The sequence below is a fragment of the Salvelinus fontinalis genome, chromosome 35, assembly GCF_029448725.1.
Source record: "Salvelinus fontinalis isolate EN_2023a chromosome 35, ASM2944872v1, whole genome shotgun sequence".
Lineage (NCBI taxonomy): Eukaryota > Metazoa > Chordata > Actinopteri > Salmoniformes > Salmonidae > Salvelinus > Salvelinus fontinalis.
In genome coordinates this window covers 2,516,432-2,540,903 of record NC_074699.1, presented here as the reverse complement: position 1 = coordinate 2,540,903, position 24,472 = coordinate 2,516,432, and the positions used below count along the sequence as shown (strand labels likewise).

Genomic DNA, 24,472 nt, shown 5'->3' with positions numbered 1-24,472 from the left:
TATTTACAAGCATTGGAGTAAAACAAAGTAAATGTAAACAAACACTATGTAGCCTCAAAACATGGTAAAAATTGTCAAAGACTCCAGCCACCCAAGTCATAGACTGTTCTTTCTGCTAACGCATGGCAAGTTTGGGTCCAAGAGGCTTCTAAACAGCTTCTACCCCCAAGCCACATTGACTCTGTACGGTACCCCCTGTATATAGCCTCGCTATTGTTATTTTACTGCTGCTCTTTAATTATTTGTTATTTTTATTTGTAGGTATTTTCTTAAAACTGCATTGTTGGTTAAGGGCTTGTAAGTAAGCCTTTCACTGTTGTACACTACACCTGTTGTATTCGGCACATGTGACAAATAAAAGTTGATTTGAAAATGATAATTGATATCATGGATTGTCAGTCCCTGCATCCATAGTTCTGTCTATGGATGCAACTGCTGATTCCTGCTTTAACAGGTGGCTTGAACAAGCAAGCATACATAGCATGAACACTGCACTACCAGCTATAATAATCTTTGGTACTATACACAAGGATATAATGTCCTTATAATTGTATGTGCCACATAGGCCTATCAACCAAGCTTGGGCAGAAGACCGGTCTCAAATACAGGGAAGCTACTACACAGTATGTTCCTACAAGCAAAACTCCAGGTTCCAAAATGGCACTGTCCATGGAGCTAAGCTTGAACAATTTACCCTCTGATCCTTTGCTGTTAATGTTATTCTTTCTTGACTTTAGAGATTTGATCAGGTATGTATAACTCGCTTCAGATGGATAAATGCCTGTGCACAAAATACCATACGAGTTTATGTTGTGTAATTGTTAGGGTTGCGTCAATTCAATCTGGTATAAGGATAAGTATGACAATGAGTCACCGATTGTATGCTATGTATTTTTTATTAACTAAGCAATAAATGGCAAATGCAATTTTCGTATATACGGGTTCAATGTATCATCACGCAGGTTAAAACAGGGAACTGGGCAACACCCCAAAACCCCTTCCCTATATACTCTAACAGTGTTAGTTCCTGCTTCAGAGCAAGCCTGTTAGAGTAGAGGTCCAGTGTGGTTTAGACTTACTGGCCTATCGCTGGTGTTGGCGCATAAGCTAGTCCAGCCCCTCAGCGCTCCGGAGGGTCCGCTGTTATCTTGATAGTGTTGCTGTCTTGTCCCACACCCCTGTTGTTGCATTCACAGTTTTCTGTACTTTTCCATCCTTGCTATCCCTCGTGATCCATCCTTGCTACCCCTCTGCTACCCCTCGTGATGTGCACCCCTCCTCCCAAGATTAGTCAAGTCATGCTATATTGTTAACCACACTTTGTTGCAAAATTATAACACACACACATGTTTAATGTACTTATCACTCCCCAACATACAATCAATAAAACTCAGACCTCACAAATAGAACTATGCTTAGCCACAGAAGCTAGCTATAACTAACGTTCTCAATGTGTTGTTCAAATGAAATCAAAATGTATTTGTTGGCTAGCTAGCTAATAATGGACTTTTGTTTACTAGCTAGCATGCTATCGCATGACATGTTGTAGTCTTTCCTGTTTGTTTGGTCATGGATCTTATTCAATGTGACAGTTTCAGGAATATTTATTGCATAAAATGTAACTATCAATTAGCCGTTGGCTAATTTAGTATCGCCAGGCTAATGCTGCGTTCATAACCAAGTGGGAAGGTGGTATTTAGTGGTTACATAAAGAAACGTGTCTATTATTCATGTTCTCCGACATCTCCCACATGCTGAGTCACCTACTAAGATATGACTCGATAACAGCATTTTCGGCAGTGTTTTTCAGCGAGTTCAAAGCGCTTGAATGCCGCCAACGGGTAAATACCACCTTCCCGCTTGGATATGAACGCAGCATACTGGTTTGTTTCGGTTTCAGAATCCTTGTTGTTGTAGCTAACTAACGTTACTAATCCGCTATCCCATTCAGATTAGGCGGAAAATGTTATTAAACATTATAGCGTGTCTATTCACAAAACTGTCTGCTGCCTGAGGAGATTTTGCAGACACTCCGACGCTGTCAAACAAAAAACAGCCCAGCACGAGATTCAATTTTTGAAACGTTTGGAACTTAAAGGTGCAGTATGCAGTTATGGCTCCGCCATTTCCTGGTTGCAATTTTTGGGGGTTTATGTGACAAACCAAGCAATGCATAGGTTTTTTTTCAAGCAATGCATAGTGTTGAGAATCATTGTACAATCTAAACCGCTGTGAAATATATTTTCAATAACCAACAATATTGTGTTTTCAGCTGTTTGAACCTGGTGTACAAAGCCAAAAGTAAAAGACTCAAAGACAAAATTTAGGAAGGGGAAGCATAGAAATAGCACGCATAGAACATATCTACCGCTTCTTGTACTTGCTTTAAAGTTAGCATGACAGATCTACAACTCACTTTTCTATGGAATTTGGTCATAGCCCAAAAAGTTACATATTGCAGCTTTAACTTTAATATAAACAATAAAAATATTGTTTATATTTATACAAACGATACACTTAATGTATGCAGTTTAGGAAAGTTGCGCCTGGCTGTATTTTGAGAAACAGGAAAGGTGGAATGGAATGGTCCAATGGAAATGTGCGTGCAAGGTGAGGACAGTCATTGTCTGTTCTTTTGAGTTTTGATGTTGAGTCTTACCGTGCGAGAGAGGCAGGTTGAGTTTTCCAGGGTTAGAGTAGTGCATAAGTTACTCCCGCCGTTTACCCGCACTTCATTGAATTTCTTCACTTTGACATTCAGAGCACTGGGCAGAAATCACATCGCGTCAACACCCACTGCGGGCCTTCGCAATGCTTTGTTTTAAAGTTGTCATATGCTGAGGCAGTGAAGAACGTAGAGGAAGATGGATCAAGGGGGAGGGATCCTAAGAGGAGTGGTATGAGTAGTAGATCTGTACCAGTACAGAGGGATAGGCCAACAAGTGATATATGTTTCAGTAAGATTGGATGTTTAACAGTTATTGTAATGGTTATCAACTGTACTGCAGGGATGGCACATAAGTCGCAGAAAATTGAGGTTGTGGTGGCAGCTGCAGAGAGGTAACTGGGTGTGCGAGACTTGACATCAGAAGAGTTACAGAGTGTGTTTTTAATTTTTGTTATTTGACCTTTATTGAACTAGGCAAGTCAGTTAAGAACAATATTTTTATTTAATTTAATTGTACATTTTATTTCACCTTTATTTAATCAGGTAGTTCAGTTGAGAACAAGTTATCATTTATACTGCGACCTGGCCAAGATAAAGCAAAGCAGTGCGACCAAAACAACAACACAGAGTTACACATAAACAAGCATACAGTTAATAACACAATAGAAAAGAAAAATAGGAAAATCTATGTGCAGTGTGTGCAAATGTTGAAGAGTGGGGAGGTAGGCAATAAATAGGCTATAGAGGCGAAATAATGACCATTTAGCATTAATACTGTAGTGATAGATGTGCAGATGATGATGTGCAAGTGGAGATATTGTGGTGCAAGAGGGTAAGTAATAATATGGGGATGAGGTAGTTAGGTGTGCTATTTACAGATTGGCTGTGTACAGGTACAGTGTTCTGCTCTGACAGCTGATGCTTAAAATTAGACAGGGAGATATAAGACTCCAGCTTCAGAGATTTTTGCAATTCGTTTCAGTCATTGGCAGCAGAGAACTGGAAGGAAAGGCGGCCAAAGTAAGTGTTGGCTTTGGGGATGACAAGTGAAATATACAGTATATCACAAAAGTGAGTACACCCTTCACATTTGTGTAAATATTTGAGTATATCTTTTCATGTGACAACACTGAAGAAATGACACTTTGCTACAATGTAAAGTAGTGAGTGTACAGCTTGTATAACAGTGTACATTTGCTGTCCCCTCAAAATAACTCAACACACAGCCATTAATGTCTAAACCGCTGGCAACAAAAGTGAGTACACCCCTAAGTGAAAATGTCCAAATTGGGCCCACTGGCGTTCTTCGTGGTATATGTAAGTTCTCATAGTTCAGGTCTGTCTACGTTCGTTTTGTTATTTTGTAATCATTTCAAGGTTTCTTTGTGTTTCGTCTTTTCTTTAATAAACGTAATTATGGATTCAACATATGCTGCGCTTTGGTCCAATCCCTATTCCTCCTCTTCGGACGAAGAGGAGAACAACCGTTACAATACCAACCCTTCCTTGTCACAACACAACTGATTGTCTCAAATGCATTTAAGAAGGAAATAAATTACACAAATTAAGATACACCTGTTAATTTAAATGCATTCCAGGTGACTACCTCGAAGCTGGTTGAGAGAATGCCTAGAGTGTACAAAGCTTTCAAGGCAAATGGTGGCTACTTTGAAGATTCTCAAATATAAAATATTTTTTGATTTGTTTAACTTTTTTTTTTCATTACTACATGATTCCAAATGTGTTATTTCATAGTTTTGATGTGTAAACAATTGTTCTACAAAGTAGAACATATTAAAATTAATGAGTAGGTGTCCAAACTTTTGGCTGGTACCCTATATCTACAGAAATAAGACAGATCCTGCTTCTGTTGCCTGTTTGAGTGTTTGTTTAATAGCCTACTGATTCCATTAGAACCAAGCGTCATGCAACGACAAGTCAAGTAAACAATTTCACAAATTCAGCTTTTTTAAATCTTTGCTTTACTGTAATAAAGGCTTTACACTTTATTTTGTTCGAACAGCATCTCCTGTATTATTTATAATCGATTTAGTGTCTACAGTGCTCCAAATTGTCAGAAGAAATGTATAATAATAATAATATTACATTTTGTGGATGTCCTTCTTATTGTTGTTATTATTATGATCATTAAGTAATTTTTTTTAAATTAATTTTTTATTTCACCTTTATTTAACCAGGTAGGCTAGTTGAGAACAAGTTCTCATTTACAATTGCGACCTGGCCAAGATTAAGCATAGCAGTTCGACACATACAACAACACAGAGTTACACATGGAATAAACAAAACATACAGTCAATAACAAAACAAAAAAAAAAGAAAAAAAGTAGATATACAGTGAGAGGTAAGATAAGGGAGTTAAGGCAATAAATAGGCCATGGTGGCGAAGTAATTACAATATAGCATTTAAACACTGGAATGGTAGATGTGCTGAAGATGAATGTGCAAGTAGAGATACTGGGGTGCAAAGGAGCAAAATAAATAAATAAATACAGTATGGGGATGAGGTAGTTGGATGGTCTGTTTACAGATTGGCTATGTGCAGTGATCTGTGAGCTGCTCTGACAGCTGGTGCTTAAAGCTAGTGAGGGAGATATGAGTCTCCAGCTTCAGTGATTTTTGCAGTTCGATCCAGTCATTGGCAGCAGAGAACTGGAAGTAAAGGCAGCCAAAGGATGAATTGGCTTTGGGGGTGACCAGTGAGATATACCTGCTGGATCATGTGCTACGAGTGGGTGCTGCTATGGTGACCCGTGAGCTGAGATAAGGTGGGGCTTTACCTAGCAGAGACTTGTAGATGACCTGGAGCCAGTGGGTTTGGCGACGAGAGTGAAGCGAGGGCCAGCCAACGAGAGCGTACAGGTCGCAGTGGTGGGTAGTATATGGGGCTTTGGTGACAAAACGGATGGCACTGTGATAGACTGCATCCAATTTATTGAGTAGAGTGTTGGAGGCTATTCTATAAATGACATCGCCGAAGTCGAGGATCAGTAGGATGGTCAGTTTTACGAGAGTATGTTTGGCAGCATGAGTGAAGGATGCTTTCTTGCGTAATAGGAAGCCGATTCTAGATTTAATTTTGGATTGGAGATGCTTAATGTGAGTCTGGAAGGAGAGTTTACAGTATAACCAGACACTTAGGTATTATTAGTTGTCCACATATTCTAAGTCAGAGCCGTCCAGAGTAGTGATGCTGGACGGGCGGGCAGGTGCAGGCAGTGATCGGTTGAAGAGCATGCATTTAGTTTTACTTGCATTTAAGAGCAGTTGGAGGCCACAGAAGGAGAGTTGTATGGCATTGAAGCTCGTCGAGAGGTTAGCTAACAGTGTCCAACGAAGTGCCAGAAGTATAGGGATGGTGCCAGGTTTCCTCCAGATGTTACGCTTGGCATGTTTCTCATGGTCTGAGAGTCTTTAGGTCCCTTTTGGCAAACTCCAAGTGGGCTGTCATGTGTCTTTTACTGGGGAGTGGTTTCTGTCTGGCCACTCTACCATAAAGTCCTGATTGGTGGAGTGCTGCAGAGATGGTTGTCCTTCTGGAAGGTTCTCCCATCTCCACAGAGGAACACTGGAACTCTGTCAGAGTGACCATTGAGTTCTTGGTCACCTCCCTTCTTCCCCAATTGCTCATTTTGGCCAGGCGGCCAGCTGTAGGAAGAGTCTTGGTTGTTCCAAACTTATTCCATTTAAGAATGATGGAAGCCACTGTGTTCTTGCGGACCTTCAATGCTGCAGAAAGTTTTTGGTACACTTCCCCAGATCTGTGCCTCGACACAATCCTGTCTTGGAGCTCTATTCCTTCGACCTCATCGCTTGGTTTTTGATCTGACATGCACTGTCAACTGTGGGACCTTGTATAGACAGGTGTGTGCCTTTTCCAAATCATGTCCAATCAATTGAATTTACCACAGGTTGACTCCAATCAAGTTGTAGAAACCTCTCAAGAATGATCAATGGAAACAGGATGCTCCTGAGCTCAATTTTGAGTCTCATATCAAAAGGTCTGAATACTTCTGTTTTATTTTTAACACATTTACTAAAATGTCTAAACCTGTTTTTTTGCTTTGTCGTGGGGTATTGTGTGTAGATTGAGGAAAAATTCTTATTTTATAATTTTTAGAAGTCTGTAATGTAACAAAAAGTCAAGGGGTCTGAATACTTTCCAAATGCACTGTAGTTGACTTGATTTAAACACATAGGATGTGTCTATATATGGAAAAATACATGTTTACATTTTTTTTCAAAGAACAGACAACTCTTGGTCGACCAAGATGTATTTATTTTTTGGTGGGAACACCACTAATATGTAGTTAACATGCATTCAAATCAAGGCTTCCAAAGGATTTTGAAGGTTTAAGCTTTGTCCCTATTCACAGGTACGTCCATGATAAGCAGTGTGTTTCCGCCACGGGGATATTACTGTTTCAGTGTCTACCTCATTCTTACCGGAGTTCAGCTCAGTGCATCCTCCACATTTCTTTTTCACCTACCGGATCAGGTACCACTATTTCCTCTACTGATTTCAGCTCCTGATAATGATTAAAAAGATATGGGTAAATGGATCATAATACAGCTGTCATAACTTCCCTACATTAAATTCTACCCTCAAGATTGAAATGGCAAATGATGCCCTCCCTGAGAATGCTTGTCGTTATCGGAAGATCACCAATGCTAATGGAAATGTGGAGGAGGTCCGTGGGCCAGGCGTTGTCGGTAGGCGACTAGACTAGAGATGATAGCAGTGGACAAAAACCTGTTACGATCTAAGAATGATTTACAGCTAACAGATTACTAATGTAATTTTCATGATACAGTTGAAGTCAGAAGTTTACATACACTTAGGTTGGAGTCATTAAAACAAATTTTTCAACCACTCCACAAATTTCTTGTTAACAAACTATAGTTTTGGCAGGTCGGTTAGGACATCTTAGGTTAGGACCAACAATTGTTTACAGACAGATTATTTCACTTATAAATTCACTGTATCACAATTCCAGTGGGTCAGAAGTTTACATGCACTAAGTTGACTGTCTTTGGGACCCACCCCCTACACTCTTTGCTTGACATCATGGGAAAATCAAAAGAAATCAGCCAAGACCTCAGAAACAAAATTGTAGACCTCCACAAGTCAGGTCCATCCTTGGGAGCAATTTCCAAACGCCTGAAGGTACCACTTTCATCTGTACAAACAATAGTACGCAAGTATAAACACCATGGGACCACGCAGCCGTCATACCACTCAGGAAGGAGACGCGTTCTGTCTCCTAGAGATGAATGTACTTTGGTGCGAAAAGTGCAAATCATTCCCAGAACAACATAAAGGACCTTGTGAAGATGCTGGAGGAAACAGGTACAAAAGTGGCCATCACGAATCCTTGACCTCAATCCTATAGAAAATGTGTGGGCAGAACTGAAAAAGCGTGTGCGAGCAAGGAGGCCTACAAACCTGACTCAGTTAAACCAGCTCTGTCAGGAGGAATGGGCCAAAATTCACCCAATTTATTGTGGAAGGCTACCTGAAACGTTTGACCCAAGTTAAACAATGTAAAAGGCAATGCTACCAAATACTAATTGAGTGTATGTAAACTTCTGACCCACTGGGAATGTGATGAAAGTAATAAAAGCTGAAAATCATTCTCTACTATTATTGTGACATTTCACATTCTTAAAATAAATTGGTGATTCTAACTGACCTAAGACAGGGAATTTTTACTGTAATTTAATGTCAGGAATTGTGAAAAACTGAGTTTAAATGTATTTGGCTAAGGTGTATGTAAACTTCCAACTTCAACTGTACGTAACTGGACATGAAAATACCCTGGCTTAGCAGAGCAAATTCAGTTTTTTCAGAGAGATGTTTTATCTTTGACAATGTTGCCAGGAAGATGTGTGCTGTTATGTATTATTTTAAAATAATTTTCTCTAAATATGGAATGAAGGCGTTTGCCTTCTGTTCTTCTTGCCTATGAATGGCAAGACATATTTTGTGGGTAATAACTGTTTTAATCTTGTTTTCCCCCTCTACTGAACAGTGCAATAATGTCTGGCTGTTTTCTATTATAATTTCAAACCTCATTTGATTTGCATGTAGGTATTTGTTCAGTATACGTTTTTTACCTCAAACTTGTGTATTTGTTTTTCTAAATGCTGAATTTGTAAGCACATAAGATTTTTTGTTCATGCATTGTTGTGATGGTTTATTTCGTTGATATCATTTGCTTTTTTTCTGTTCAATTACCTGCAGTAACTGAGAAATAGATTCATAAGAATAAAAAGATCAATTAGAAATTGGATGTGATCAATGTTTTAAAGACTATTTTTGATAGAGAAAAAGTGTGCATATAGTACATTACACAATCTCTATAGAAGTCAAAGTTGAAAACCAAGATGCCTATTGAAGAACATTGTACAAAATGTTTCTTAGTAGGCCGATCTTAGTTCAACTTTCACTTCTGCAGAGATTGTGTCAGGTTAAAAGCACAATTCACAAAGAAATTCATCAAATTGTTTGATTAAAACAACAATGCTGATCCCACACAAATTACTTCCTTAGACGAGCTCACAATTGTCGGTTTTGGAATTTGTCTTGATGTTGCCAGATATTCCTCAAGTGACCTCTGTTGTAGCCTGACCAATGTTCCTTTGTTCAGCTGTTGAGTTGTTGGCCTACTAGTGTAAACCAATAGCCTCATTTCACCCATTCATGTCATGATAACTAATGTAAAGTAGGGTGCAGTAAGTTGGTCTTTCTTATGACTAGCATTCAGTCTATGACAACTGTATTACAGTTCTCAATTCAGTTCATGTAGTTATTTATTCCAATGAATATAGCACATTCCAAAGATGCATTGTAAAACCCAGCGGTTAAACTTTGCCCTGACATTAATTTTCTGAAACAAACCGGTTTAGGCAGTTGTGGGGTAATCAGTTAGTCTACCTGAAGATAAGAGTTTCGGTTCAAAGAGTTGGCCATTTTGAAATGCACTTTAATCTCCAACTTGGTATGGCTCATGTCATGTGTCGATTAATGATTATTATTTGTATTTTTTTTTAAATCTAACCTTTATTTAACTAGGCAAGTCAGTTAAAAGAACAAATTCTTATTTACAATGATGGCCTACACCAGCCAAACCCGGACGACGCTGGGCCAATTGTGCGCCGCCTTATGGGACTCCCCATCACGGCCGGTTGTGATACAGCCTGGATTCGAACCAGGCTGTATCGGGAATTAATCAGTCATTAAATGACTAATGCTTCGTAATACATTATTATGAAATGTAAATTGTTGTACACTGAATATAACACCACACCTTAAATAATACTGAATTTACTTGGTGGTGTCACCACCAAACTATGCTCCCCAGTTTATTTTTCTGAAGGGGAGGGGCCATGGTTGAAGTATTTCAAGTTCCGAAGCAGCTGCCTGTCATTTTGCTTTCGTTGTTCGAGCAAGCAGGGTAAGTAAAGACCTATTTCGTAAAAAATGTTCAATGTATGAACTAACGTAACTATTTGAGTTAATGTGGTGTAGTTGGCTATCTAGCATAGCTTTAGGTACACAGCTAATGTTAGCTACTGTAACCTTAGTCCTGCCAGCTGATCAAGTCTGGACTTGTTGGGCTATCACTAGAAACTGTGTTGGTCAGGTTACTGTAAACCAAAGCCATGGCAGATGCATATAAAGCGATAAAGCTGAAAAATGGCAAAATACCGTTGGCAAAGCTGGAACACTAGCGCGAGCCCATAGCAAACGAATGGAATGGAACGTTCGCAGAGCCTGTTTTGACTGGAGTGATGCTTAGAATTTCATTGCACCAAAATATGTATCCCTTTTTATTTTACTACTACAATCTGTTCTTAAGACGAAACTAAAAAAATAACAACTTGTGTAGTAAACATCCGCACCTCAATGGTGCCAAGTGTGCTTATGTCTGCATAACGAGAAGTAGTTAACTACAAACAACGTGGGCAGGTCTCATTGCCAACAATAGCAAAGCAAGCATTGTGAAGTAGAATAATAAACTGGGAATAGAACGTTCTGAAGGCGAGTTGGTGTTCAATAGAACTAATACGAGATGGCAGCGTGAAAAAGCCTTAAAATAAGGTATCTTTTTTTCGTGATTACTTCAACTATGGCAAGCAGCTTGGACGTATGGTAATATGAAACGGGGCTCCACGGCGGATGCAATGAACTCATTTATCAGGAATAAAAGCATTGTTAAAAAATGTGTCATGGCTTTCATTAGGAAATGCGTTTGGACGTTATCCGGAAAGTGTGTCATTGAAATGAGTCATGTGACTAGTCATGTGACTTGCCAGTGAGCTCACGATTGGGTGTGTCCGTAAATTCAATCGGAAGTGCCAGAGCTGGGCGTTCGTAAATTCAGAGCGTTGTCACATCGTCTATTCGTAGATTTAGAGATTTTCGCCCTAGGAGCGCTCAGAACGCACTCTGGACGCTCTGGTCGATGAGTAGGGATGATCCTACCGTTCTGACCTCACAACGGCACCCGAGCTAATTGGCTAACGTTGGCTAGCTACTTCCAGACACAAATGAGAGAACACCTCAGTCTGACCATTTTACTCGCCCTTGCAGAGCAGGTTAGGTTGTTTTCCAGAGCGTTGGTGACTGCAACTTTGCTGCCGGCAACAGTTGAAATAAGCTTATGAGGAATTTAAGTTATTCTTCAAAAATTAATGGGTATATATAATTAATTTACAAGTACAAAAATGGATTTAGCAACTAAGGAGTATAGATTTAAATGATTCTCTTTTCTTATCCAGAAGTGACAGTCAGCAGAGATCAAAATCATGACTAATTATCCCGGGATGTGCTTAGTGTTCTGTTTTGCAATATTTGGATTGGGTAAGTAATCATTTTTCTGCCTTTAAAGTTGGTTCTTTGATACTGTTGAGTCTCCCCTAGCTCTCGAGAATTGAAGGTCCTATAGCCATAGGGTTCACATTTACAATGCTCTGTCTAACCGTTAATAATCACTGCATACAATACGGTTTTGGAAACCTCACTCTACGTTCATAGCATGCAAAAATTATTTTACAAAAGATGCATTTACTGTGCGCAGTTAACAGATTCCCACAAGTGTTTTGCATCGCACTTCCTGAGCTAATGAAAACTCAGGAGGAAACAAAAGCTTCCAAAAACAGAAGTGGACATTTGTGTTAAAACAGTAAGTGTATGTTTTGTATATGTAAAGTTTTTTTGGGATGATATTCAAGTTCAGTTAAAGTTTTCCAAAACTGTATCGCAATCAAGGATGGAACATTTGACCAAATCACAGTAGCTAATCAAAAGGGAAGTGGAATGATGAGTCATGTGAAGGGCTAAGTGTCTCACCTTGTTTTCTCAGGCTCTGCCATCCGCTGTTTCACATGCAAGGATAACACAGGGAGCTGCACAAATACACAGGACTGCCCTTCTGACGATGCCTGCCTGACACTGACTGAGACAGGTGCCGTAAAATGTGTAATCCCAATCAAATTATGAAAATCCTCCCATTTCTCTGCATTCCCCTGTAACTCGTATGTTATTTGGCACAGGGGGACAGATCAATCGGAAGTGCATCAAGGGCTCTGATTGCGACTTCAATCGATTGGCCCAGATGTTCCCATCTGTACCAAAATTCACCTTTGATTGTTGCTCCAATGACCTATGCAACGGAGCCACATCCATTGCCACTGGCAAGCCCTTGCTGGGCCTTCTTGCCTCATTGGCAGTGATGTGGTGGTGTATGCAGTAACCTCTACTCATACGTTTTAGAAGCCCTAATGTTGCCATTCGACTCAACAGAAGCCACTGATGGAACGGCAAGCAGGAAGATGTGGGCTAATGGCTCATGCTGAAATTCTGCCGTACTTTCCTGACTTACTGCTGCACATTTGCAATATTGATTTTGACTCTTTGCACTTAATTGGATTTTTAAAGCTTTCTATGATAACCTATTTGTTGATTACCAATGCTTTGTGCTTCAGCCCAAGGGCTGAAAATAGGAAACGTGCTCACAGATGAGTTTGGAGAAGGTATATCATTCAAACAATCCTATTTGGAGGCTTGTAAAATAGACTAACACTTTCCATCTAAGTGGGTTTGCTCAGAATTATGACCAAGTATTGCAACAATAGGTTGTCTATAGTTTGCTGAAAAAAGTTACTATAATGTGCTTAAATGTAAGGGATACTTTGAGAAATATTTGTCTGATTGAGTGGACAAAGTATTGTATAATTAAAAATGCAAATACATGATATGGAATTTGGAACTAAATGTTGTTCATTTTGGGAGAGACATTTGTTCACACACAATGCCTTCACTGCTCTTATACTGCATAGTGGCTTACACTGGTACATAACATTGCTTTGACTGTTTGATAGGTATCTGTTAAACCTATCTGTCTTTTTTAAAGGGCACAGTATAGACCTATTAGGATTAAATATCACGTTTTAATCTCTGGACAATAAATAAAATATTACCAAAAAGCCATTTGTCATTAGGCTGTTCGTCTGTATTCTGTTTACCTACATGTTTTGATTCAGGAATTTATAGCATTGATAAACCGTGGACTACACTAATCTTAGTATTGATGAATGGAGTTTGTTTTGTAGAAGTCCTCAGCATCTTTGGTTAGAAAGAGGAGCTAGAAGAGTAGTGCAGACTGGCATAATTACCATTATTCATTTACCTCCAGTCTACAGTGTGACCCAAGGAATCCCTCGTGGTGAACTAATTGTGTATTTTACAAGTTAAAATTGCATTTTATTTTACCTTTAACTAGGGAAGTCAGTTAAGAACAAATTCATATTTTCAATGACGGCCTAGGAACAGTTGGTTAACTGCCTTGTTCAGGGGCAGAACGACAGATTTAACTTGTCAGCTCGGGGATTCAATCTTACCTTCCGGTTACTAGTCCAACGCTCTAACCACTAGGCTACCTGCCGCCCCAGCTGTTCTTGATTGGGAATGTGTGCCAATATCTCAGAATTTTATGAACAAGGCAGGATCAACATGTTTTGAATACTCTCCATTACGTTAAGAGTTCAACTCTGAGCAAACATTGAGAAAAGCATCATACAGAACATTTGCAGAGTGGTTTAATGTTATCCAGTCAATTTCATCTAAAATGTCTGCCTGGGAAGACTTTTTTTTGTAACAGTATTTTTATTGGAATTTCACCCATATTAAGAGATGTAAAAAAAAAAAAACAGCACTTACTCTTACACACCATCTTCCTCTCCCCGCTTCTCTCACACCCCATCCCCATCATTGCGTCTCAATACATACATTTTAAACAAACATAAACAGAAATTAAACAAAGCTCAGTTTTTAAACCATGGAACATAGTGTAATTCTGAAATACATAGATCACCACCATTCTAAGAGAATCTTTGCAGCATAATAGCTGCTACCTCAGGTTCTAGATCATTTAGATAAGGTTCCCATCTGGTTCAGAATGCAATGAACATGTCAGATATTCCAGTGGCACCCATTCAAATAGTATCTTATGCCAATCTTTAATAGAAGGAACCTTATCACTAATCCACTGTAAGAGGATGTTTTTCCTCGCTGCGACGGTAAGGGTGTTGTAAAGCCTCTTACAGAAGTAACATGCCTACTAGGGAGACCTAACAGTAAAGAAACTGGGTCCAATTCTAGATCAACCCCTAGGATCTTTTCAATTTCTTGCAGAACACCAGACCAGTATCTTTGTATTTTGGTACATGACCATAAACAATGTGTTAGGGTGCCTGTATCAGTTTTACATTTGAGACACTGAGGAAGAGGGGCTAAAAGCATGTCTGCGATTTGGGGATATATGAAAACTGGATTGCTCTAGTACGATTACATTTTGTTTTTGCATATCTCAAAATGTCCTCCCACATCTTTTCGTCAATAGTAACATACAAATCTTTCTCCCACACTTGTTTCACTCTCTGTATGTCAACAGCAGAAAAGAACCTTACAGCATCATAAAACAGACTTACAGACATTTTCCTTTGTGGGGAAAAAACATTATTTCAATGACAGACACATCAGGGTTGCCAATTAAGGTGGTGCTCTTCTTAATATGTCTTACTTGTAGGAAGCGGAAAAAGTCCTGCTTTTGGAGTCGGTATTTCTCAACAATCTGCTAAAATGACAAAATCTTATCAGCAAATAAATAATCTAGTCTGCCTATGCCCTTATCAAGCCAAAAGTTAAAGCCAGCATCCAGCAACCCTAGACCAAAATCTGGGTTAAGAATTGGGGAGCAGAGGTTAGTTTGGACCTTCCCAAAAAACACTGAACTGACCTCCATACTTTGAGTGTGTTAAGTGTAATGGGATTACTGCAGTGATATTCTACAGACTTGAAACTTTTGAAAAATAAAAGATCCTGTAAGGGGTATTTTGAAAGAAGTCTCAATGTCTAACCAAATAGAGGAGTCATCGTTTGTGATCCAATCTGAAATATAACATAGGTGGGCACACCATTGATAGAACCTGATATTGGGCAGATCCAAGCCACCCATAGAACTTGGCAGCTGCAATATTTCCATCTTAAGTCTTGGCTTGCGTTTACTCCATATAAAAGGAACTTAGCCATCCATTTACATCTTTTATTACCTTACTGGAAGGTAATACTGGATTCATTTGGATTAGGTAAAGTAGTCTAGGTAAAATGTTCATTTTCAAGAGGGATATTCTACCCAACCATGAAATCGGAAGAGTTCCTGCGCTCCAGATCCTGTCTTATTGTATCAAACAAGGGAACAAAATTGGCTCTGTACATTTGCTGGAATTTAGGAGTTACAAATATACCCAGATACGTAAAACCTGAGGGAGACCATTTAAAAGGATAGGGGGGGAGGAGTATTAGGTACAGAGTGAAGGTTACCAAGTGGCATAGCATCTGATTTAGTTATTAAGTTAATCTTGTAGCCTGAGAATTCGCTGAATAATTCAATAATATTAACATATGGCTGCAGTCCCGTTAACGGGATCGATATGACAACAGCCAGTCGAAGTGCAGGGCGCCAAATTCAAAAAACAGAAATCTCATAATTAAGATTCCTCAGACATTCATGTGTCTTATATCATTTTAAAGGTAATCTTGTTGTTAATCCCACCAAAGTGTCCGGTTTCAAATAGGCTTTTCAGCGAAAGCACTACAAACGATTATGTTAGGTCACCACAAAACCACAATAACCAGCCATTTTTTCCAGCTAAAGATAGCTTTAACAAAAAACAGAATAGAGATAAAATTAATCACTAACCTTCGATTATTTTCATTAGATGACACTCATAGGACTTCATGTTACACAATACATGCATGTTTTGTTTGATTAAGTTTATATTTATATAAAAAAAATCTGAGTTTACATTGAGGCGTTAGATTCACTAGTTGCAAAAACATCAAGTGACTTTGCATAGCCACATCGTTTCAACAGAAATACTCATCATAAATATAGATGATGATACAAGTTAAACACATGGAATTATAGATATACCTCTCCTTAATGCAACCGCTGTCAGATTTCAAAAAAACTTTACGGAAAAATAAACCATGCAATAATCTGAGATGAAGCTCAGATGAATAGCCAAATTAGCCACCATGTTGGACTCAACAGAAACCAGAAAATACATGATAAATGTTTCCTTACCTTTGATGAATTCATCAGAATGCAGTCCTAGGAATCCCAGGTCCACAATAAATGCTTGATTTGTTCGTTAATGTCCGTTATTTATGTCAAATTAGCAACTTTCGAATTGTTTACCAAACACCCTAACCAAAGTCTCAAAGCGCGACCACTATAACGTGACGAAATGTCCAAACGTTCCGTTACAGTCAGTAGAAACATGTCAAACGATGTACTGAATCAATTTTTAGAATGTTGTTAACATACATCTTGAATAACGTTCCAACCGGAGAATTAAATCGACTTCAATTGAGAGATGGAACGGAGCTGCCTCTCACGTGAACGCGCGTGTTGAATGCATGGTCACCTCATGGCAGTGATTACTAATTTCTGTCTCCTTCGACCCCCCTTCACATTAGAGTCATCAGACTTAGTGACATCTAGTGGAAGCCGTAGGAAGTGAAAACCCATCCATATCTCTGTATTTTCAAGGAGAGCTTGGTTGAAAATATGGCACCCCCAGAAAAAATCCAAACAGGAAGTGGAACTTCTCAGGTTTTTGCCTGCCATATGGAGTTCTGTTAATCTCACAGACATAATTCAAAGTTTTAGAAACTTGAGTATTTTATATCCAATACTAATAATAATATGCATATATTAGTAACTGGGACTGAGGAGCAGGCCGTTTACTCTGGGCACCTTTCATCGACGCTACTCAATACTGCCCCTGCAGCCATAAGAAGTTAACAAGAGATGTAATTGAAGTCTCGGGACTAGAGATGAATATCAGGACATCATCAGCATACAAGCTTATTTTATGGTGAACATCACCAATGAGCAGCCCCTGTATAGCAGGCGTTACCCTGATGGCCTCGGCCAGTGGTTCCATAACGAGTGCAAATAGGAGAGGGGACAAAGGACAGCCCTGTCTGGTACCTCTGTTTATAGAGAAGCTATCTGACCTTAGCCCATTAGTAAGGACAGCAGCCTGAGGATCGTCATATAAAACTTTCATCCATTTTATAAAGTTGTCCCCTAGACCAAATTTAATTAGAGCAAAGAATAGGTAAGACCACTCTACACAATCAAATGCTTTCTCAGCATCTAGGGAGAGCACAAGACCATCCATAGCACTTCGTTGGTAGGCTTGAATTACATTAAGAAGCCGCCTGACATTGTTACATGACTTATGGCCCTTAATGAAGCCAGTTTGGTCTCCTTTCGCAATTAGTGGCAGTGAGTCCTCTAATCTTGTGGCTAGTATTTTAGAAAGCAATTTTCTACCCACATTCAGAAGGCAAATGGGTCTGTACGAGGAACAAGACTCTGGGCATTTTCCCTTTTTGAGAATAAGTGATATGTTGGCTTCTCACGGCGTTTGAGGGAGCTGGTCATTTGAAAATGAGTGGTTAAACATATCACGCAATGGCTCAAGGATCAGGCCATGGAACTCCTTATAGAACTCACCACAAAACCCGTCTGGTCCTGGGGCCCTAACATTTTGCAGATTCTTAATTGCAAACATTATCTCTTCCTCTAATAGGAGCATTAAGGAGAGACCTCTGTTCTTCGGAGATAGTAGGGAGCTCAATCTTAGAAAGTAAGTCAACCATTAATTTGGGTGCGTCATTTGTCAGTTCTGAGGCATAAAGATTTGCATAAAATTTCTTAAGTCATTTATCAATTTATTTTCATATAAATAATTGCCATCAGAATCAGTAATAGCAGCAATTGACTGAGTCGGCTCTCTTTTTAGCTAGGTACAACAAGTACTTTGCTAGCTTATCGCTATGTTCATATAGCTTTTGCCTGACAAATCTCATTTTTCTTTTCAGCGTCCTGTGTTAGGAGAGAGTTCAACGTTGATCTAAGGACTGATATTTCCTTTAATAGGGCAGGAGTGGGAGTTTTAATGTAGTCCTTCTCTTTAGTTCCTAATTCACCCTCTAAAGTTTTTTGCTTTTCACGCTTTTTCTGCCTCTTAGTGGCTGTGTATGACATAATCAGACCCCTGGCATACGCTTTACAGGTTTCCCAAAGGAGCAAGGGGTTATCTGTTGATTGAGAGTTAATAGAGAAAAATGCTTTAACCTCTTTCGTGCAGGTGGGACGCTAGCGTCCCATCTGGCCAACATCTGGTGAAATTGCAGAGCGCGAAATTCAAAATTCGTAATATTAAACATTCATGAAAATACAATGTCTCACATTGTTTAAAAGCTTAACCTCTTGTTAATCCAGCCGCTTTGACACATTTCAAAAAGGCTTCACGGCGAAAGCACACCATGCGATTATCTGAGGACAGTGCCCCGCATACAAACGCATTACAAACATTTTCCAACCAAGCAGAGGCATCATGAAACTCAGAAATAGCGATAAAATAAATCACTTACCTTTGATGATCTTCCTCTGTTTGTAATCCAAAGGGTCCCAGCTAAATCACAAATAGTCCTTTTGTTCGATAAAGTCCTCCTTTATATCCCAAAAGAGTCAGTGTAGTTGACTCGCTTGATGCAATAATCCAGCAGTTTCCCTCGTTCAAAATGCATACAAATGAATCCCGTAAGTTACCAATAAAGTTTGTCCAAACAAGTCAAACAACATTTCTAATCAATCCTCAGGTACCCTAATATGTAAGTAAACTATCAAATTTAAGATGATGAATAGTATGTTCATTACCGGAGATAAATAACGAAGTGCGCGCCCTCGCCGACATGCACCACAACACTACAGCCAAAATGGGAGCAACTTAAAAATTCTAGCATTTTTTTTAAAAAACAAGCCTGAAACACTTTCTAAAGACTGTTGACATCTGCTGGAAGCCTTAGGAACTGCAATCTGGGAGGTATTCCTTTTATATTCCCATAGACAGCCATTATAATCAGTGGTGAGCTGAAATTTTTTTTTTCCCGGGTGGATTCTCCTTGTGTTTTCGCCTGCTACATCAGTTCTGTTATACTCACAGTCATTATTTTGTTTTCTATCCAATACTACCAATTATATGCATATCCTAGCTTCTGGGCCTGAGTAACAGGCAGTTTACTTTGGGCACCTCAGTCATCCAAACTTCCGAATACTGCCCCCTACCCCAAAGAAGTTAAACTCTGTAATAAAATATGATGTAAATGTATGGTCTTTAAGAATGGTTGTATTCAACCACCAATGTCTTGACAGATTGGATACCCCATTGAGTTTTATGTTCAGGATCACCTCCGCATGATCAGATATGATTATGCTTCCTATCCTAGCGGATAAAACAGACTGCAAAGATGTCCTGGGCATAAAAAAGTAATCTATTCTAGTCTGACATCCATGAGGTGAAGAGAAAAAAGTGAACTCTCTGTTGGAGGGATGAAAGGTTCTCCAAACATCAGAATAACCCAGATCATCACAAATAGCTTTAAGTGACTTAGCTTGAGGAGAGAGTGAAGCTATACTGCTGGGAAACTTGTCAATAAGGGGGTTCAACAAACAATTAAAATCTCCTCCAACCACTGCAGTGTCTGAGTTTAATTCTGAGAAGTCTATAAATACCTTAGTGAGGAAATCAGGGGGGTGGGCAGCGGGGAAGTAAATATTCATTATGGAAATGTTCTGCCCTTGTAAAGTACCATTAATTATAACAAAACCACCAAATGTATCTTTCACACAATTCAAGACCTTAAGTGGTAGGTTAGTTTTCACAATAATTGCTACACCTCTACTTCTGGATGTAAATGATGAGAAAAACACTTGACCAAACCCCCCTTGTTGCAATTTCAGATGCTCCTTATCATCCAAATGAGTTTCTTGCAACAGGGCAATATTAGTATCTTTTTTCAAAAAGACAGTACCTTCTTCCTTTTAATGGGGTTATGGCTCCCTCTAATGTTCCATGTACATACACGCAGTCTGTTACCTGCCATTGCACTTTACCCAACCAATATCCAGACTGAATCCTACTGTAAAAATGGCGTGGTACCTTTTCCCATGTGTTCAACTCCAATCTCACCGAGCATAAACAAACGATATGAACCCTGAACTATACTAAACCCGAAAATTAAACATGTAAAGACCTAAAAGGGGGGTTTTCCACGAGCTAACATGCAGGGGATTTCAACTTTCCAATGTAGACTCTTAAGTCCGCACAGCCACTCTATAGCCTCATCCTTTATATATATGGACATGAAAATCAATAGAAGATTGAGGCTCTTCCACCTAAAACCAAGCCTGGGCACCAATATAGATGCACACATATCTCAGTCTGAGTTATCAGCGGCAGTGACTTTAGCAAGAAAAGTAATAAAGATATTGTAGCGACCCGCACAGACAGCTGTGTGTTATGTGTTAGGCTAGTATGTGGTTGTGTTCGCGGGGTCCGACATGTCAATCAACCTGCTATCTGCCAATCACGGGAATGCCTGGAATGTTCTGATGCCGGGCATCCTGGCGGTTGGCGGAGTGGCGTGGAGGGGGGTTGGGCAGGGGGATGGAGCATTGGAAGTTAAGACCGGGTTTTGCCTTTGTTCTCTCTCTTACGTCTGGGCTTCACAAGAGAAGGTCACGATTGGCTTGTGGGTTATCTTTCATTTATTTGGCGTGGGCTACGGCCAAACAGTAGCCTGTGTAAAGTTGGTTTAATAAACCGTCCATTCGTAAACTCAATCCTCTGTCTGGACAGTTGTTCTTTTATGATCTAGTCAGGTCATTACAATATGAATATTACTGAACAGGAGCACGTGAGAACTCACACCACTGCTTCATGATCAAATAAAAAAAAAACAATGCTACGGAGGAGCAGCATACAGTTATTTACCCGAGAGAGTCAATAAACACAGCAGCATCTTCAGGTGTGTAGAGTTTTTTTAGGCGATCCGATGACCATAATCTTCAATGTGGCCGGCTACAGCAGTGCGTAGTCCATTTACATTCTCTTGAGTCGAGCCTTCATCTCATCAAACGCTTTGCGTCTTCATACAACAGGTGGGCATAATTTGTGGAAAGTTCCAACAGGAATCCGTTCCAAATACTACGTAAATATCAATGTTGCCAACAAACAACGCATACAAAGTCGTATAACGGTAGAATGAGATATGTAATTACGTTTTTCACTCACCACGTTTATTCGGAAAAATGTCTCTCTTCATTCTGGTAGCCTCCACCACTTGTCGTTCGTTGGTTTAGTTATTATTTCCGGCATTCGCCGGTGAACTCTGCTGTACCTCAATTAGGGAATCGCTATGGTTGAAATGTAACTAATAGCCGCTATCCCCAGTATTTTATTAGCTAGGTGGCTTGTACACAATTGTTACCGATGATACTGTATACACCAGCCTACTCGTACTACAGAAACATACATTGTATTTTGCCAAGTTCTCTCTGTGTTAAGTCTGTTTCCCAAATATAGCAGGTAACTTGTGTCTGTGTCGATGTTGTTGAGTTCAACCTGCCTAGTTAAATAAAGATGAAATAAATTAGAACATTTAAAATATATGCTTTGACCTATTTCAGGTAACCTCAAGATGCTTGAATCACTACAGCTGCTTTTGAGAACTTTCCAGTCGTTTGTGCTTTACATTCCGACTTTTGAACGTCTGTTTATTGGACATATATATTAGTGTCTAATAAAAAAGAGCAACGTATTTAAAGCATCCCATTTGTTTTAAGGTTATAGTGTGTGTGTGTGTGTGTGTGTGTGTGGTAGTTTCCCTGGTTGTCCACTAGGTGTCAACACAGTTTCAATGTCACACGATGTTCACATGTGTAACAAATTAAATTGTATTTGTCACATGCGCCGAATACTACATGTGTAGACCTTACAGTGAAATGCTGACTTACATGCCCTTAAAACCAACAATTTAGTTTTAAGGAAAATATCTGTTAAGTAAAAAATAAGAAATAAAGGTAACAAATAACTAAAGAGCAGCAGTAAAATAAAAATAGTGAGGCTATATACATAGGGTACCGGTACAGATGTGTTGGGGCACAATGTGTGGGGGCACCAGTTAGTCGAGGTAATTGAGGTGTTCCTTTCAAGTCCACTGGTGTAAATTACTTAACAAAAATGTATTTCAGCTACTCCACTACATTCCGTTTATATATCTGTTTTCTTTGTAGTGTCTGTACTTTTACACTTTGTTTCTTTACAACTTTTAATTTTACTTCACTACATTTCAAAATAAAATCATTTTTTACTCCATACAGTTTCCGTGGCACCCAAAGTACTTGTTGCATTTCGAATGCTAAGCCGGACAGGAAAATGGTCCAATTCACACACTTATCAAGAGAACATCCCTGGTCATCCCTACTGCCTCTGATCTAGCGGACTCACTAAACACATGCTTCGTTTGTAAATTATGTCTGAGTGTTGGAGTGTTCCCACGGCTATTTCTTAAATAAAAAAAACAAGAGAATCGTGCTGTCTGGGTTGCTTAATATATGGAAGGTCAAATTATTTATACTTTTACCACTCATACTTAAGTATATTTTAGCAATGACGTTTACTTAGTATTTTACTGGGTGACTTCAACTTTACTTTAGTCATTTTCTATTAACTTATCTTTACTTTTACTCAAGTTTGACAATTGGGTACTTTTTCAACCACTGTTCAAGACATTTAGCACCCAAGACCCAACATTCACTTGGTGGCTTGAAGTAGGAGTGTTGAACTAGGATCTGTTTTAGCATTTCTGAGTAGAATTAATAACATTACTTTGACAGGGGGGACTGATTCCAGTTCAGCATTCTTAGCCTGAGACATTTCATAAATGCGTACAGAGGAGTACTGTTCTACGATCAGCTTTGCCTAGATCATACTGAATCAGTTGTCTCTGTGTAACCGATGTGAAATGGCTAGCTAGTTAGCGGGATGCGCGCTAATAGCGTTTCAATCGGTGACGTCACTCGCTCTGAGACCTTGAAGTACTTGTTCCCCTTGCTCTGCAAGGGCCGTTGCTTTTGTGGATCGATGGGTAACGATGCTTCGTGGGTGGCTGTTGTTGTTGTGTGCAGAGGGTGCCTGGTTCGAGCCCAAGTAGGGGTGAGGAGAGGGATGGAAGCTATACTGTTACATCTGGAATAAGATTATATGGACAGGGGTGGGTTTGATCATAGATCAGCACTCTTACTCAACACCAGTTGCTGTAACCTAACATTTTATAATCAAATTTCCCTTGCTGTCTAATGTCCTTCCAGAACCCCACCTCAACATTGTTCTGTCAAGGCAACAAAAGCAAGTTGGCATGCTTTTGCAAGGATTTTAACTCACAACCTCTCCTTTGGGAATTCACCACCATAACCACCCCTACAACTATTTCTAAACTATCTTAACATGTGGTTTTCTTCAGGGGAACCAAGATTAGGAACACCTTTGAATGTTAATGTTAATAAAAATACTTTCTGCACATTTCTGCTACTTTTTTACGCTATACAAGTGCTATCTCTTGACAAAAAACACATGTATACCTATGCAGTACCTTTAGCAATGATAAGAATAAGAAACCTCTACTTTAGTAAAGAAAACAATAATGACAGATGTGTTGTAATAAAAATGAGTGGTGTCCACTGACTAAATGCAGTCTTTCTGGAAAACCCAGATATTCACAAAGTTTGTGATGGATGACAGGTTGTTTCTTCATGCATAATAGATTTGGCCTTTCCAATTCAATTAAGCTGCTTTATTTTCAGGACTTAGTGAAGGTGAGTCATTTCTGAGTAAACAGGGGAGTAAACATTATGTTAAGACTACACAAGGGTTAAGTCAAGTATTTACAAGGTGTCTAGTCATTTCTGGTCATTAATGTCTAATTGACCACACATTGGTGCAAGTTGAAGTGTAGTCAATGCTACACAGGTGTCTGTAGTCTAAGTGCTCGTTATAAGTCCTTGAAATCATAGATTGACGCCTTTGCCGTGTTCCAGAGCATCAAGACTGATCGATCAAGGGTGAGTTGTGACTGAATTGCTGAGCCACAAATAATATGAAGTAGTTATTTATAAATGAAGGTTAATCTAAATCAGTCTGGACTCGCCTTAAAAGTCGTCTGCAACGTGTCTCCAACAATTACTTGACACAGTTGTGACTGGAGGTTTATTTGTTATCACATTTTACATAGGACATGCCAAAATTCATATAAAGATAATTTTAACATACACATGCCATTGTCATGTCCCATTGTGCCTC

At 39.3% G+C, this 24,472-nt stretch overlaps 1 protein-coding gene and 1 long non-coding RNA gene across 4 annotated transcripts; both read left to right on the top strand.

Annotated features, from left to right (window-relative positions):
• Positions 1-1,750: 1,750 nt before the first annotated feature.
• LOC129834216 (uncharacterized) lies at positions 1,751-8,972 on the top strand. Its single transcript, XR_008756226.1, has 4 exons — positions 1,751-2,098; positions 6,598-6,687; positions 7,063-7,184; positions 7,297-8,972. It is a non-coding gene; the product is annotated as an uncharacterized LOC129834216 (long non-coding RNA).
• Positions 8,973-10,045: 1,073 nt separating this feature from the next.
• LOC129834215 (CD59 glycoprotein-like) lies at positions 10,046-13,181 on the top strand. Of its 3 annotated transcripts, none has more exons than XM_055898961.1 (4): positions 10,046-10,143; positions 11,471-11,552; positions 12,055-12,156; positions 12,245-13,181. In XM_055898961.1, exons 2-4 carry the CDS (start codon positions 11,498-11,500, stop codon positions 12,442-12,444), a joined length of 357 nt encoding a protein of 118 aa, XP_055754936.1. In that variant the 5' UTR covers positions 10,046-10,143; positions 11,471-11,497; the 3' UTR covers positions 12,445-13,181. The 3 variants fall into 3 exon arrangements, with proteins under 3 accessions (XP_055754936.1, XP_055754938.1, XP_055754937.1); XM_055898963.1 differs by lacking the exon at positions 10,046-10,143 and adding an exon at positions 10,972-11,287; XM_055898962.1 differs by lacking the exon at positions 10,046-10,143 and adding an exon at positions 11,294-11,387.
• The last annotated feature ends 11,291 nt before the right edge of the window (positions 13,182-24,472 follow it).